At 39.1% G+C, this 17064-nt stretch overlaps 1 protein-coding gene across 1 annotated transcript in view; it reads right to left on the reverse strand.

Annotated features, from left to right (window-relative positions):
• Window positions 1-614: 614 nt before the first annotated feature.
• oxct1a (3-oxoacid CoA transferase 1a) overlaps window positions 615-17064 on the reverse strand; it is a 44345-nt gene continuing 27895 nt past the window's right edge. Inside the window, exons 14-17 of the mRNA XM_056375663.1 lie at window positions 10062-10151; window positions 8981-9061; window positions 1612-1713; window positions 615-1508 (exon numbers count right to left, since the gene is read on the reverse strand). Of these exons, the coding sequence (XP_056231638.1) occupies window positions 1473-1508; window positions 1612-1713; window positions 8981-9061; window positions 10062-10151 (309 nt within the window). The 3' untranslated portion in view covers window positions 615-1472. The remainder of the gene's footprint in view (window positions 1509-1611; window positions 1714-8980; window positions 9062-10061; window positions 10152-17064) is intronic.

Genomic DNA, 17064 nt, shown 5'->3' on the forward strand with positions numbered 1-17064 from the left:
TTTTTTTGTGCATCAAACCTCTAATCATCTAATAAACATGAAGGGGTACATATACAGAGAAATAATGGCTTACATATTAAATTTTGGCAATTCACTAATAATCATGTAGCTTGACATGTTAAATTCAAAGTGACTGTAGCTGTTAACCCACAAGTCCAGTTTACCATTATGAGAAAAATAGGTTGCAAAGTTCAGCATTATAGGGTACCTCTCTGGTTTGACTCATGAGGGGATGTGCCGGATTAACATCAACAGCTGGTGGCAACAGCCCCTGTCACTTTCTTCCATTTTTCTGCTTGATGATCCCACCCAGTTGATCTTCTTGATCCCCAAAGCCCACTGGCTGAATTCTCCAGTTATGTAACAGCCCTCAGGTAATGGCAGCGCCTCTCTACTTGAGTGGAGAAATCACATCAAGAATCAGTCAATGTAAGCCCATCGTCCATATATAGAAAGCTCTAACCTGTAGATTGTCACAAACCATCACTTTCAAAAGCAGTCACTTGCTTTCAATCATTGCGTGATTTGATGAGGTGAATAATTTGAACACAGAAGCATACTGTTGCTTGATTATTATTATCCAGATTTAGACAAAAAAAAAATAGAACTCCACCTTTTCCACTCAGCACACAAGGTTGTGTTTTATTTAATATACAAAGGCAGGAGAACAGCAAATGTCTGAGTACAAAATGTTGAGGCTTCATGTTTTCTGGCTGAAATGCATGACATACCCATCAACTCAACAGCTTAAATATATGTGGCTGAGAGAAAATAAGACAAAACAACACAGGTTGACATAGTTCATCAAACAGTATGTTTTTGTGGAAGAGCTTAGTATCACACTTCAATACTGCATATTTCATTTTCTAAATGGAGAAAAGATATCTTACATTTGCTACTTGGTGCAGCACAAGTTTAAAGATACATACATACTCTCCTCTGTTGATGAGAAATCACCTGAGCTACAGAACACGTTTGTTACTGCAGTTCTGTGTATCGCGTCACAGAAGCTTATTGATCCTACAGGAAAAATGATTAGTGATGAAATATTTATGAGTTTATTGCATAATTTTCGTTCACAGTACTTAGTAGTAACGTTGCATTTTTCGTAGATAACATATAAACAACAATTTCAGTTTTTTATGTAATATCAGATGGCTTATTTGGTAATAGCTGCACAAACTTGAATTACTAACTTAATGGTGTAAAAGGCAACAATGCAATGTCCCCTAATCATTTGTCATATCAGATCAGAAAGAACAACCATGCATGTTGGCTCCCATTCAGTTAATACTAGTGAGGACTAAATCCTTTTGATATTTGCCTGCTAAATACCAGGGAACTGAGCAGAAGCACTTGTGGTTTAGAAGTTCATTTGGCCCATCTAAAGGCTGCTAAATCACCAACTTTTTACCACAGAGAACACAGTGACACAAACCGAAAACACATCTCAGATCCTTTGCCAGCTTCCTCTAGATTTGCTGCATGGCCCTCAGGTTGGGAGACACCTACAAGACACAAGATGGGAAAGGAAATGAATCCCAGTTAGGATCCTCACAGTTAGAAATTGAACTATGTGACCCTGGTATCCAAACCTGTTAAGTGACTCACCTCAAAATCTGTGCCAGTGCATGCCTTGATATCCTCAGGAGTGAGCCCCTCCCATACTTCTATCAGAGTCAGGCCTTTTGTGTTGTCCACATCAAACACAGCCTGGTAGAAAGAAAGAGGGCAGAAAGAGAGGGAGGGAGGGAAAGAAAAAAAGACATAATGGTGAGAAGGATTATTTCCTTAACAGATGTTTTTGAACCCTATGACGTGTGGTCAACAGGGTCACAAGACAAGGATGTCACCCATAGATGACAAATTAGCTGCAATTATTGGTGACACATCCATAAAAGTCGTCAGAGAGTGGCCCTCAACTCTCTGAGGCTGGGGCACCTCAAAGAAGTGAGCAATTACATTTTAATTGTTGCACCACTTTTAACAAAAAAAAAAAAAAAAATCAATTTGCCTAAAAATAATGGAACTGAAATGTAAAAAGTTAATCATCAATACAGAATGATTCAAGCAAAGATTTGTTAAACCACGATGGCTCTGAGATTATGCAGGTGCTCCGTCACGTATAGCACAAGAGAACAGGGATGAGATAGTCAGAGACATTGTTGGCATCAAGGAGGCAGGAAGGGATACCAATGTTAATTTTAAAGAACTGAATTCCACCCTATCCAATATTTCTTTGTAAAATTCCTACAACCGTTTGAAAAACTTTAATTTCAGGGCAAAAAAAAAAAAAAGCCCATATTTACATTAAGCTCAAATGAAAACACTGGATCATCCCATGTTGTACTGCAGTGACATTGGGTAGACGGGTGAAGCATCTCTTCAGCTGCCATAGCTGACAGTCATTTATCAGTTATGCTGGCCTGGCTAAAAATAGCATTGTGAATTTTTGTGGCTAATTTGGCTCTTCTCTTCACCTGGTATCATACTTCCCTACAGCCAGGGATTTGTGCAGGATAACAATGAAGAGTTGTTCAAAATATTCACATATGCTCAAGCAAAAATGGACAAATCTGACTTCAAGTTTACATGAGCTTGCCCACAGGTTATGCACAAAATTGAGTCTGTATGATTCATAAAGGAGGCCCCCTGGAGATTTTCAGCATCTTTGAGTGTGATTAAATACTGTATCCTACAGTATACAGCCAAAGGCATCGGTCCAAAACAGAGGAGACGGTGGGACCTTTTTTTAAATTACCATGAATCCTGAATCCTGTCAAACAGGTCAATTAAACAGAAGGTCAAAGTACTACAAATGCTGGAAGTTTAAACAAAGATAAAAACAAATTCATGCTGCTCTTGTTGAGCACCTTCAGGCAACAGACCTGTTATTATGTCTTTTTCTTATGAGACAAAATAATTATTTTCATTCTATGAGCCATATCTGTGGTTCCAACATGACAGGGATATGGTTTGTTCTTACCAAAGTGTCATCTCGTCTCAAAGTTGGATCCATGTATATTTATAATAATTATAATAATATAATAATCCTCAACACTGTAATTTTCAGTTGGTACTGTGTTATTTTCTACTGTATCATTGGTTGCTTAAAGACTGGAATACATTTTCAGCATAAACATGACCTGTGTCTGTCTCTACAACACTACAACATGCTATAGACAGTAGAACCTTTACTTTTTTATTTGTCCATTTTTAAATTGTTTATTTGTGGAAACAGTCTTTTGGAGGGATGTGTTCTGAATGTATTGATGTTTCCACACAGAAGTAGAAAGTTAGCAATGACATTTAATTCAAATAATTGATTTCAAGACTGTTGCTTCTCAACACAGCTGTGACATGGCAAATTAGGTAGGTAACTTTTTACAATAACACTTTAAAGCTGAACCTGGAGTAATATTATTATCTCTATTTATGCACACAATGCAAAAAAATTCTTTGTAAAAGACAGGCCAGGCACGCTGAGCCGAGCTGGGTCCTGTGGCTTCTCTCAGCAGGGACTGACAGGCCAAGCCACAGTCACATCCAGGCAACGCCTGTCAGGACTCTCAGCTCATTAGAACCTCACACACAGCGACAGAGCAGAAGGCAGATATCTCACTCCACTATAGCAAGACAGATGGAATGTCACAAGTAACAAATTGCATTACAGCAATGTCTCGATTTTGACATGAGTTCAGACAAAAACTCACAGTAGGACTATAAAAGGATTTCAATTTGGTTGCTGGAATAGTAATTGCTGTCACTGGCATTGTCTTCATTACAGAAAATGCCACAGGTAACACTTTTCTGGGGCCATTATGACGACTGAATAATTCAGGAGTCGTACTGCTTCATCTGTGAATGACATGGGCAATTATTTTTTTACTTCCTTAGTTTTAAAACAGGAAATGATTATGAAAATATCGGTTGAGGAGAAAAATACTGGGAGGCTTAGTGTGTAGACTTTTGTCATGGCAGCAACTCAAGCTCCACGGGCCATGGAAGTGATGTGATTTACAAAAGATAATAAAAACAAAGCAAACACACACACACACACACACACACACACATACAATCCATCATTTCAATGACAATGCAGCAGTAGAAAAAGCTTGTAAACAAGTGAACTGTGGTTAAGCGAGGAGAAATGGCAACATATTGTATAAAATGATCCGGCCATATAGAGAAGCAGGAGAGACACCGCCTGAAGCAACAGGCTCCCTACCACCGAGAGTCTCAAATCATAGCAACACTGTTTAGGACAACACTTGAATCACCATCGCTCTAGGCCGTCGCGAGCCAAGGAGGATGCTGTGTTTGCGAGAATATATCGTCTACGTCAGCATCTGTGCTTGTGTGCGTCTGTGTGGAGGGAAGAGAATATTGTATGGTAGATTTGGAAGGCCCCAGTTTCTGCTCCCATTTTGGGAACAAACTGGAGCCGAGGCTTTAATCATGTAAAGACAGCAACCAGCGGAGAATGCATTTAGGATAACCATTATCAGGCTCATTAAAGGCACTGTTTGCCACCAGGTTTATCGTCCCTCATTTTCTACTGCAGAGAGTGGTGATCCACAACAATAATTTTCCTCGCAGCCCACAAGTAATTTTATACACAGTGTTGTTGGTTAATATAGAACGAAAAGCTCTAAAATCAGGCTGCTGGGCTGGATGTAATTAATCTAACTGTAAGTTACTGAATAAACAGGTTACACTTGACTTCAGACATCATGCCCTGATTGGTTTTGTGTCCAGTCCATGAGGCCTCGCAGACTTGTAAATGGTTACTTTTATTGATCAGTGTTCGGCAACAATCACAGATAATTGTTTTTCTCTTCATTTGTTGTCATGGAGAAAGATGTTAGCAGAGCAGACTGTTGTTCTAATTTCAAATGAATTACAGGTTAGATTATACCTCAAGGAATCCAATAACCTGTCATAGGCAAGTTGTATTACACTGGAAACAAGAAATAAAGTTTCACTTGCTTTTTGAATTTCAGCTGAAAAACAGTGCAGGCCAAATTCAATTAAATTTCAAATAACTTGTAAACATAATGCTGTGAACCAAGCGTAATATATGGTAGAGTAAAATCCGGCTTGTTCATGTGTTAATCCCCAAATTTCTTCAGTTGGTTATTTGGGATGTGCTCACAGTGTCATATGCTTGCTCGTGCGCTCAGGGCCCACCTGGAGGGGCATATACTGTAGCCACTGGAGCAGGGGTGTGGATGACCAGGGGAAAAATATGGATTAAAACCAAATAGAGTTTAAGAACCACTCCTCCAGATGATGACAATGAACAATTTTTGTCAATAGTTCAATCTCTGATCAACACTGTACTGGGCAAACCAGACTCATTATCATTCAGCAGGTAAAGTTCTTTATTTGTTGAATCCAATTTGAATAATGCTTTCTACTTTGGAGCAACTCCAAACAGGATTACTGACAAAAATGAGTTGAAATGTAAATGTTGTGCATGTGTAACATGCACGTGCTACATCCCTGCCTCTCATTGAATGTGCAGAAAAAAAAAATCTACTCTTGTCCTCTGACTCTTCACTAAGGTTTCTGAAACAAGGAAACATAATAAAGTCACAAAGTTCACAGTGACAGCAAAGTATGGAAGGCCCCCTGGGGTGTAAATCATATTGTGCAGATTGTTTATTGATCAACCTTGATCAATCAATTCATACATAACATACACATTAAATGCACTTTGGAGTCTGGAGTGTTCTTACATTGTTGAAAAGTCACACTGTTGGAGCAAAAAAGGTGTTTCTCAGGCAATATGTGTGGGTCTTGGCTATCAGAAGCACCTAAAACAGAAATTGGTCCTTGTTTTTTTCATGGCAAACTTGACTCAGATACAGTATATGAGGGATGAAGTGCCAAGGAAATTTAAAAGAGTGTTTGTCATGAGCAAAAATCAGCTGAGCAAATACAGTATGGACAGAAACCACGTTCACACCAGGCTGAACTCATGGATGTGGAATCAAACAACCAAGAATGATTTTTTTCATCTGACTCAAACTCAGTTTTCATTCTATTTTCCTGATCATGGATTCTTATTCAGCTGAATATGCAATATAGGGGTTGCCATTGCTTTCCGTGTCTGTTGTCTGTCCACAACAACAGCACTTCATAATACTTTTAATTTGATTGATGTTGTTGCAAACTACCAGCTAGCCAAGTTAACAGTAATTCCTGAGCTGCTGCACTGACACCCTCAATCAAATCACTACTTTAGACTTGTGCTGTTTGACACCAGAAACAGAAAAACATGTCAGTGGCAGCACCTTTACAGCGCAGTTGGGTATATTGGTTTACAAAACAAGAAATCACTGCGACAGCTGGAGGTGACAAAAAGTTGGCTTCTTAACATTGCCTCCAAGTATGAGTATTTTGGCAATATCTGAGTGGCTGACAGGCTGACAGTCACATGTCAGCGTTTTTGAAATGCTCAGTTTTCCCTGTCTAAACTACAAAGAGAGACTGACACTGTCAAAGGAAGAGAGTTTTCAAAATGCTTACATTTAGGGATAGACAATGCCGGTTTAGTGTGCATGGAAGACCAAATGGAAAGAAAAATATATTTTCAAATTTATTCACAGCAAAGGAAGAATAAAGTAGAGGAGGAGGGATGTGGAGGTAAGAAATGAAGGAGGATGAAGAAATAAGAGGAAAATATGTGATGATAAGGATGGAAGGAGCTGAGAAAAAAAAATCAAGCCGTTAAAAAGACGAGAGTAAAGGATGTAATAAGAAAAGAGTACTAATGGATAGAGTGGGAAAGAAAGCAGCAGGAGATGAAATGTGGAAGGTGGAGAGGAGGAGGTACCAGTGCTAGCAGGGTGGTAGAAAGAGCTTTAACCTTTATAAATGTTGACAGAAATCTGCTCGCTGAGAAATGTTGCGCAATCACAACAAAAGCCAGCCGAGCAGAAAAGAACAGACAGGCGGGAAAAAAAAAGAAGAAAGCAGGCAAAAAAATAAAATAAAAATACATGGACACACTGTCTGACTTTGCCCCTCACAGGTCATGTTTTCAATGAGCGAGTTCCAAAGGCAGTGGAGGGTAACAGGGAATTGACCGGAGTACATAAGGACACGAAAACTACATCAGCACCTCTACTAGCTACCCGAATATTTTTTGGTCTTTTTTTTTTCTCTCTCTCTCTCACTCACCTAGCCCACACCTTTTTTTTTTTTTTTTCTCTCAGTGTTTATGCGTCCTATTTTCTCCTTGCTCCATTCCCTCTAAGGGTCCTTTATCTTCATTTTTTTTTCATCCTTGTATTTTTGCTTACCCTTTGCTTATTTCCATCTTAAAAGAAAATTCTAGCCTTGGACTGTCTTGAGCACTTCGCTGACAAGATAAGCTGTACCTGTAACTGGAACGTTTGTCACTAAAACCCTACTTGACTGGAATTACAATCCCGGAGGAATGTGAATGATTCATGCTCCACCATAGCTTCACCACATGTACTACGACAACATATTGCTGTAAATGGAGGCTCTATCTATCAAGTTAGTCAAAAGCCTTCCATAACACTGCGCTCTAGTTAAACTGTGAGGAGCTGATGAAAGTCAAAGGCAGAGCAGAAACAGAGCTCCTCACACACAAATGAAGAAGGATGGAGCTTTTTTCTTCAGGCAAAGATCCACAAGCTTTTACAAGGGAGATTGAGCAGTAGGATTTACAAGAGTACGCCCTATGGTCTAACTTTTAATAATGGGAATCAACACCCCCACATGCTATGGAGAAAAGCATCTCCAAAGTCCACCCACACCCAAATCAAGTCCAGTCAGTTTTATTCAAACGTTCCCAGTTTGACCTTTCTTCACATTAGTTGTTTCTATTGTCTATCCGGCTTTTCACCAGAGTCCAAAACATACAGCTGCAGATGGGTTCGATAACCATTGCACAAGCATCATCTCATTCCTGCCTCAGGCCTCTGCTTCAGGCATGTATGGGAGTATCAACAAAATACATAAAAAGGGAAACCCAACCCCAACCATGAAAATTAAAAAAAACAAACAAAAAAACATAACAAAATCAATAAGCTTTAAGCTCCTTAAACAAGTCAACAGCTTGAATCAATTTTAATTGAACTAATTTAATTTACATCTCCCCATGTCACTCTGTTGCATCATACTACTCTATCAGTTGCTTGTGCTTGTTTATGCATGTGTGCGCGTGTGAGGGAGATGTAATTGAAAGATAAAGATACAATGTGTGTTTCATTGGGCTCATTGTCTCTGTGTGTCTAAAATAAAATACTACACAAACTCACAGACTGCCAAAGTTAACTTACTAAAAATTGGTTTTAGTCAATCACTCCCGACTGCGAGGTGGGAAATTGTAATACTTTGCAAGCTGAACAGTCAGCCTTTGACTAAAAACAAATAAACCAAGGCTTTTTTTAAAATGAATAGTAAAGACACAAAAAGCAGAAAGTTAGACCTATCTAGGATTAGCTAAAAGTGGCTAAATGATCACCAAGGAAAGAACTGAACTGAAAAACAATTTAATGAGGATACATTTCCTTAATTAAGTTTGGTATTGCAATAATTAATCAAATACATTTGCAATTTCCCCATGATTAAATTTAGGGAGTGTACAGTTTGGTGTTCTTGCTGGCGTTATTGCCTCTTGCCTCTGTGGTTTCATGTTTTACAAAAAACTTGAGTCACATTTATCCACTTCTACGCTAATACATCTCGAACAATTCTTTTTGTTAGAAAAATGTTACATGGACTACTTGCAAAAAATTCCCTCATGACAGCAGCATAGAGGTCTTTTACAGGCCAAGAGTCCTGCTCAGCCCCAGCTTACACACTGGTCTGTCCGTGAGAAAGCAGCCCAAGTTCATGACTAATGGCTCCTGCGTTCGTCCATCCACTTCTATTTCAATTTAGGATGACGAAGATATATCTGCATGTATAAAATATATACAAAATAAACAGATGAACACACCTTTTCTGTGATGATACGATCCACACACTGTTTCCCTGTCAAAGGCAGACTGCATTTGTCCAATATCTTGTGTTTTCCTCCCTGAAAGAAAAGCGCAGTTGGTTAAAAAAAAGAAGAAAAATAAAATACTACACAAAAGGTGAGTTATTCAGTTAAGCTTGTCAGTCATGTCAAACAGTGTGTTTAAACTGTAATGTAGCCAGGAATACAGATGGTTAAGGACACTCTTTCTATCCCCAAGGGACATACAGCAAATATTCCATTAAAGTGCATATCTCAGTTTCCCCGCCAGTTATCTTTAAGAAAAAAAGAAAAGAAAAAAAAAAAGCACACGTCCAAATACCTCCAACGCTGCCTGAGAAACACATATGATATATCACCCGCCCCCCTCCCCCCTTCCCCGTCATGAATGAAAACAGGCTTCAGGGCAGTAAATTTATGCTCACCTGCTGTACCATCTGGACTATAGCCGGGCGCCAGATAGGCTCCCATTAGCAAAAAACAGCATGCTTCTGTGAATGCAGAATGTTATGTTGCCCTTGCATCATATCGGTCTGGGCTTTCTAAAAGTAAACCAATTCAGTTGGATCGCCTACAGCTATTGTCAGATGCCCTGTGGGGTTATTCACCTCCAGCTGGAGCACCAGTCTAACTAATCAGCTGTTCCTGAAACACTGAGTCCAATTCTAGACTTGCATTTTAAATTAGCCAAAGACGAGCGCACAGGACATGGTTTGTGTGCAGAACCTCATCAGGATGAGCTCACGCTCTCTTGTAGAGAGGCATTAAGCAATCCATTAACAGAATTATCCTTAATCAGTCATAACACTCACACTCATTATCGTGGAAGTAGATACAAGGTATGCTGGTGAAGGTACTAACATGGGAAAAGGAAATTGCCAATTTAATTTGACCTGGATTATTGAGAAAGCGAATGAGTCTTTTGAGACAATTTGTAGAGGCAATGTTGGTTAGAACAGGCACGGTAAAAGCGCACACACACACACACACACACACACACACACACACACACACACACACACACACACACACACACACACACTCTTGCATGTATATGCACCTTAGCTGAGTGCTCCATGGTGACCACCACCTTGGTTCCAGCGCTGGCCACCAAATCCATTGCTCCTCCCATTCCCTTCACCATCTTACCCTAAGAGTGGAAGATAGAAATAAATATACAAGTTATAGATATAGCAGTTTCAGTTATACCATTTATTTATGGGTTACAATACAATCTAATCAAAAACCACCAATGAGTACAGCCTGAAAAATGACCACAAAGTTCAACAAATTGAATATATAATATATAAAATAAGATTAAAAAAAGCATTATTTAAGGAGGGTGGGGAGAAATGACAGCGATACCTTTTTCTCCTCTACTGAACCTATTCAAGTAGGAAACTCTCCCAAAAACAACTCCTCCTCCATCAATATACATACATACATAAAGGTTTACAGAGCTGCTGTGTGGCTCTGGGTCTTCAGTGCAAGGTTATCTTCTAATGCTGTGTGCTCAGTATCCCTGCTCTAATAAGAACCAACACAAAACTTCACACACCGAGACAGAGGTTACAGTGGCAACACTGTAAAGGTTTGCCAATCAAAAATGATTAAATGCACTAGTGACGTCCATGAGTATCTTAAAAGAAAATGCTGGGTCCTATCTATATTTCGTGTTCACTACAATATCTTACGTTTCAACTTAATTGACAAGAGGTTAAATAGTTTAAGAAACAATGGTTGCAATGCAAAACGAAGCCCACAGGTTTCGAATGATTCCAGTTCAAAAAAACTGAACCACGTATATAGAAGTGGAAAGCAAGGTGAATATACCCATTGTACATTATAATAATCCACAGCATTGCAAAACTCAACAAAACTTTTAATGGGGACCATTTCTCTGGCAGAAAAGTAGTTTGATAGAAAGCAGCTCCAATGAAAAGTGTTGGCAGTGAGTTCTGTGGATTATACAGAGTAGCAGGGAGGCTGCTTCTGGCAAGACATGTTGCATGTAATTCTATGCTGCGAGCACCACAAACTAAATTACATTTGCTGCCTTTGTATTGGGGTGCGGGCAGAAATGTCAAAGAAAGATATCTCAAAACCTGGGCAAATTAAAGCAAAGCTATTTGAGCAGACAGATACCACTGGAGGTGAGAGAGATATTATGTTTTTTGTAATTGGTTGAACCGAACCTGTGGACCTTTAAATGCAGGGGTAATGTGCTCAAAACTCATGGTTCTTGATTCAGCTGGAGAAGCGGCAATGTACGCAGTGGTCAAAGGTATCAAAGGACGCACTAGGATGCAGCAGCATCTCAGTATTTAGTATTCTGATGAATTTAGTACCATTGTAATAGAGATCTTGGTTCTGTAATGGGGCGTGCTATAGAGGTGGCTTTCACAGCCATATCTTTAAAGAACATAGCTGGGTGTAAACCCAGGGTAAATGCCAAATCTTCCTTGTATCTACTATCTTGCTGATAGTAGCAAGTCAGGATTTACAGCTGAGCCTGAGCTACACACCTTCTAATGTATTCCACCTAGCAACAAGGCTGCTGTTAAACAAAGGGGAAATCTGTTTTGAGAATTAAAACATCTGTGTTAAATTACTACTCTAGTTATGATCAATTAAGAGTCAATACAATAATAAACATCTGAAGGAACTTACAAAATTATTGTGTTTTACCGTGGGGGGATTGAAACTTCCACTTGAACCATACTTTACCATCAATTATCAGTTATCAATTTTTGAATGAAAGCTACTTTGAAATGAAATGATGCAGCTACAATGCCTGTGTAACAAAGCAGTGACAGCAGCCAAGCATGCAGAATCAACAATTCAGCCCGTCTCGATCCCTAATTGTATGTGTGCGCATGGTAAAATGTCTCACTAATGCATGACAATGACAGTGACATTGTTATATAGGAACCACTGTCATAAAATAACATTATTGTGGAGACTTTCAGAAAGTTTTGGGCTCTGTGGCTTACTGAATATTACTGTCAGCAACCTAAAAATCTAGGTTAAATGCCAAATCTCAATATGCAAAAAGTGCTAAAGGCTTGTGTTAATGGAATAAAAAAAAAGGGTTAGGAAATACAATTGTAGGAAATATGAATATGATATCACGGTACCGCTGTCTCTCATTTTGGCAGAAAAAAATAATGTCAATTGCAAAGAAACGTGAGTAAGAAAAGTCAAGAGAGCAGAGAAAGGAGAGCCTAACATCTGCAATGAAGCAAACCAAATCTTTTTTCACTTTACCTCTTAAATGAGCTGTTTGAATAATATGGTCAAACTAAGGGCTTTAAAACATGTCTGAAACCTCCAAAGTAGCTACCCAGTAGCCTAAAGCTTTGTTTACTGACAATTTAGAGTGGGAATAAAATAAATAAGTGTTTTCTTCAACAGTTGAAACAAAATCTTTTTTTTTTTTTTTTTTTTTTTTTTTTTTTAATAAATGGAGCCATGGAATGCACTTTAAAAAAAATCTGAATCAATCTGAAAAGCAAGCAATCTGAAAGATTATCACTGCAACAGAACTGCCAGCCAGGTGAAAAATTGTCTGCAAGTCCTCCATTGTTCCCAATACAGAGGGTTTCCAAATAAGGAAGTCTGACATGCAGATATGGCCACAGGGAGATGGCTGCGTAACTGAATTAAAATCCCATTTGCTCATCAATCATATGAAGAGCCTGCTTTGCTTTCTGCTCGATAACCAGAGGATATATATGGCAAGTGTGGTGCATCATAAGGATACTGTCTGCCTCTGGACAGGCCTGCTGGGTGGAGAAGATATCAACAGAGAGCGGAAGGAGGGCTGGGAGGTGGGGAAAAGGAAGTAGGGAATAGCATAGACTGTGGATATGGGAGAGGCTGCATTTAATTTCAGTTTTACTTTACTGTTATCTTGTTGAACACCAGTTGAAAGTGGCCTACTGTAACAGCTTAGATAACATCCTTAAATTAAACCACCAAAATCGATGTTATTAAAACAGTGTACATTTTGACTTGTAACCGTCAAACACAACATCTCCCCCTTTATTCCCCCTCTGTGTTTTCATTTACTGCGACTCTTAAGGTGATACTCAAAAAAGGAGACTGTGTCCTTTTTCATATGATCAATTGTAATGCATTTTCTGACAGTCAAAGGGATAGGTGGTATGTTCACAGGCCCTAGGAGGAGAACGCTGTGTGACCTAATAGTAGCAAGTCAGGATTTACAGCTGTGCCTGAGCCACACACCCTCTAATGCACTCCATCTAACAACAAGGCTGCTGTAAATCAAAGGGGGAATCTGTTTTTGAGAATTAAAACATCGGTGTTAAGTTATGATCAATAAAAGAGTCAATACAATAATAAACATCTGAAGGAACTTACAAAAGGATCGTGTTTTACTCTGGGGAGAATTAAACTTCTACTTGAGCAACATTTTAATAGTAAAAAAATTAATGGTTGCATGTTTCTGGCAACAGAAAATGTCAGCACCAAGTGACTGGAACTGTTATCAATTTTTGAATGAAAGCTACTTTGAAATGAAATTATGCAGCTACAATGCCTGTGTTATACAGCGGTGACAGCAGCCAAGCATGCAGGATCAACAATTCAGCTTGTGTGTGCGTGTGCATGGTCAAATGTCTCACTAATGCACATAACATTGTTATATAGGAAACTGCGTCATAAAATAACATTGCCGTGGTGATGTACAGACAGTTACGGGCTCTGCTGCTCACTGAGTATTTTTGTCAGTGACCTATATTGCTGGGAGGATTGTAATTGGCTTGCCTGTGATTTACAGCTTTGCATGTGGTTAACTGAGCCCACTTTGATCTGCTCCATGCAGCAAAAAGCTCACACTTATCATGATCTGTATGTGTTTGATGAAGAAGGAATTTATGCAATGGTGTGATGTGTACGCTAATAACCTATTCCATCCTGCTCACTAAAGTGATTTTTATTCAATCTAATCAAGCCTTAACTTTTGGTTGGCTGTCTGTTACACTTGTTTTGTCTGGATGGGCTTGGTTGCCAGGCTTGTGTAAACCTGTTCACCCGCAACCGTGGCAGCCAAGAATTGGACATTTTTTTGATTAGTTGATTTTTAATATCGGAAGATTTAGAGAATACTATTTTGCAAAATCGAGTGCTTCGTGGAGACTCTCGAAGATGAAGGTTGCCCTAGTATCTGGCTTTCCACCTGTGGAACCTGAACGAAAGGACTCAAATGGAACAAATATATTGTGAGAACAATATCCACAAAAAGAGGTATCCTGTGCTTAAGTCGCTTACAAGAGCAGTGTAATTTTGTCATTTAATTAACACAGCTTTGATGACATTAACCTTGTTGGTCTCACTGAAACGCCACAGGTTTTTAATTTCCTCACCACTATGATTGTGTCCATTTGCATGCTGTAATCTTAGCACCATGGGGGGAATCAGGGACACTTGAAAGTGTGTATCTAGACACAATTCATTAGCAGGAGAACATAAAAACATGAAAATACGCTTTGAGACATCTCTCTCCTGAACTAGTAGACTATTGCTCAACTGCTCAAATAGAGACACATTCATACATACTGTTTAGGAAGAACTGTTGTGTTATTACGTAACATATTACAGAAGACCTCACTCTATTCAAACGTGAAATTTCATTACAGTAAATATGAGAATTGAAAGGCACATCTATGTTAATTTTGCAGTTATTTATTTCACTGCTTCTCATTAGAGCCGGTAATGAGAAAATCTTCTTGCGCTAGTTCCCACAGATGTTACCTTTTTTCTCTAAACGCCTATTTTACTTTTTTACTGGCTTATTGAACTGTCTCTTTGAAATTAATCCTTGCCAGAGGCAGATATATAGTAGCCTACACGTATGCTAATTAAATAGGCGTTAGAGAGTATGTAAGTCATGGAACATCCATTCATATAATGGCTTTAAAAGTGAGAGATAATACGGGGGGCTGCAGGAGGCAGTATCAGTGGTGCACAACCCAGATAACACAAGACTTTTTAAGTTTGAATCTTTGCCAAGGTGAAACATATCATAACATGTGAGAGCAGAGACAATGACACAGTCAGTCCCACTCAACCCACAAGGTTTTCTCAGAGGGCCCCCAGTAACACACAACTAAGGGTTTTGCTATTAGACATTTTAAAAGAGTAAGAGTAAGCATGGGACGGCAGTGAAACTGCAGTAAAATGCTTTTATACTGTGGTTTACTACAAATATAACACTGCTGGTCTATCTGTCCAGGATCATGGGGTTACAGGTGTCTGACATTTTTTCCAAAGCAACCTCTGCACAAAGAATAGTTCACATCCTCTGCCTCGAGAAGGAACATTAAGAAAACAAAAATGTTGTTGCACTTTTAGCCCTCACAAGTCAACACTGATTCACAAGCTGTTTCTATGACTTAGACGATGGGGATTGCTGTTTCCGAAACATGCTGCTGTAGTACTAGTGCATAAGAAAAGCTTACTTTGACCAGCACTGGATTTCTCTTACTAGGCTCAAGGGTTGCTTGCATTTTTTTGTGTTGCCATGACAACAGAATACAATTTCCTCATTGCTGTGCAAGTGTTCACTTTCCAGTCAGTGGCAGAGACACCACAGAAAACGACCCCCTTCACAATCCAAGAGTTCCCACTTACCAACTGGCTTCCTTTCTCTCCCCCTCAAATTCTCTGACAATCTCCGCTGTCTGATACAAATGGCTCTCTATTTAATAACATAGCGACGGTCCGCCACGAGCCTTCGTTACCCAGACAACTAATGACAAGAATCAGGGTGAGACAGGACTGACAGAAAGACAATGGACAATGAGCTGAAAGTAACTGGAAAACATAACTGTGTGCAGTGTATAGCTGATGAATACAGTGTAATCTATCACATGAAAAAACATTGTTTTTTTTTCCTTGCCAATAATTAGACTTAAATTCCATTGAACATGAAATTCTAACCAGAGACGCAGGAACCCTAGGAAATGTGCATTGTAATAGCTTGTAATATGTGGCAATAATGAGCAACGGTCATATCCTCAAGCAAATTAGTTATCTTGCAGAGTTTCAGATTCTTTTTTTTTTTTTTTTTTTTACAAAAGCTGCCAAATATTGTCAGAGCAGCTCACACACATTTTCATACACGGGAGAACAGAAAACCAGAGAGACAGTGAGAGGTTTGTGCTGCTACAAATACATCTTCAACTGATGGTAAGCTGGCAACCATGTCCAGGTAAACCTGTTATGATACTGCAGAAAAGCCAATGAAGTTCTAAGAAAAAACCACCATGCTCTTAAGCAGCACCTTCATTAATGCTGCCATCAGGCCTTGTCATGAGCATTTGAGCTACTAACTGCATTTTAATAGTCAGTATAGCTTGAGGTATTGCAGCACTTAAGCTGCAGTTCCACTGAGCCTCCAGGAGCTTGGAATATATGTCTGATGTAGTGCTTGTTTTCTGTTTGAAGTCGACAACGAGCAAACTTAATTTCATTTTAGTAAAATACACAGCTGTATTAGAGTTGACTGGATTCATTTTTTTTGCTTTGGTCAACTTCTGAGTCTTTCTTCATTTTCCAATATCTTACTTTGACTCCCCTCAGATTTGTAGGAGCAAGTGAAAATGAAAGTAGTGCCGCTCAGGCAACAAAAAACCCAAGTCAATAAAAGACAAACATGGTTCTCATTTTGAAAACAGTGTGTCGCTGGCTGTTAGAAATCTGTGAGGAGGGGAAAATGACAGGTAACATGAGTGGCTGCATCTTCTGTGAATTACTGGGTGCAGGACCCTTACATTTAGGACGGCTTGATAAAGCTCCAGCAGCTAAGTGATAAAATAGCACACCAAATCCAAAATACCATGCTTTATTCTATTACCCCTTTCCCTCCATCTATTGTTTTTCCAGATGTTTCAGGCTGAGTGGAGATGTAAAAGCATTTCAAAGCCCTCAACTGGAAAATGTTCATCTGCATTTTGCATATTAAAAGCATTCAAAATCAACATAATCACGCTGAGAGTACTGCATCCCCGACTCCTACGTAAAACATTTCCAATTTCACG

The sequence above is a fragment of the Seriola aureovittata genome, chromosome 5 (assembly GCF_021018895.1).
Source record: "Seriola aureovittata isolate HTS-2021-v1 ecotype China chromosome 5, ASM2101889v1, whole genome shotgun sequence".
NCBI lineage: Eukaryota > Metazoa > Chordata > Actinopteri > Carangiformes > Carangidae > Seriola > Seriola aureovittata.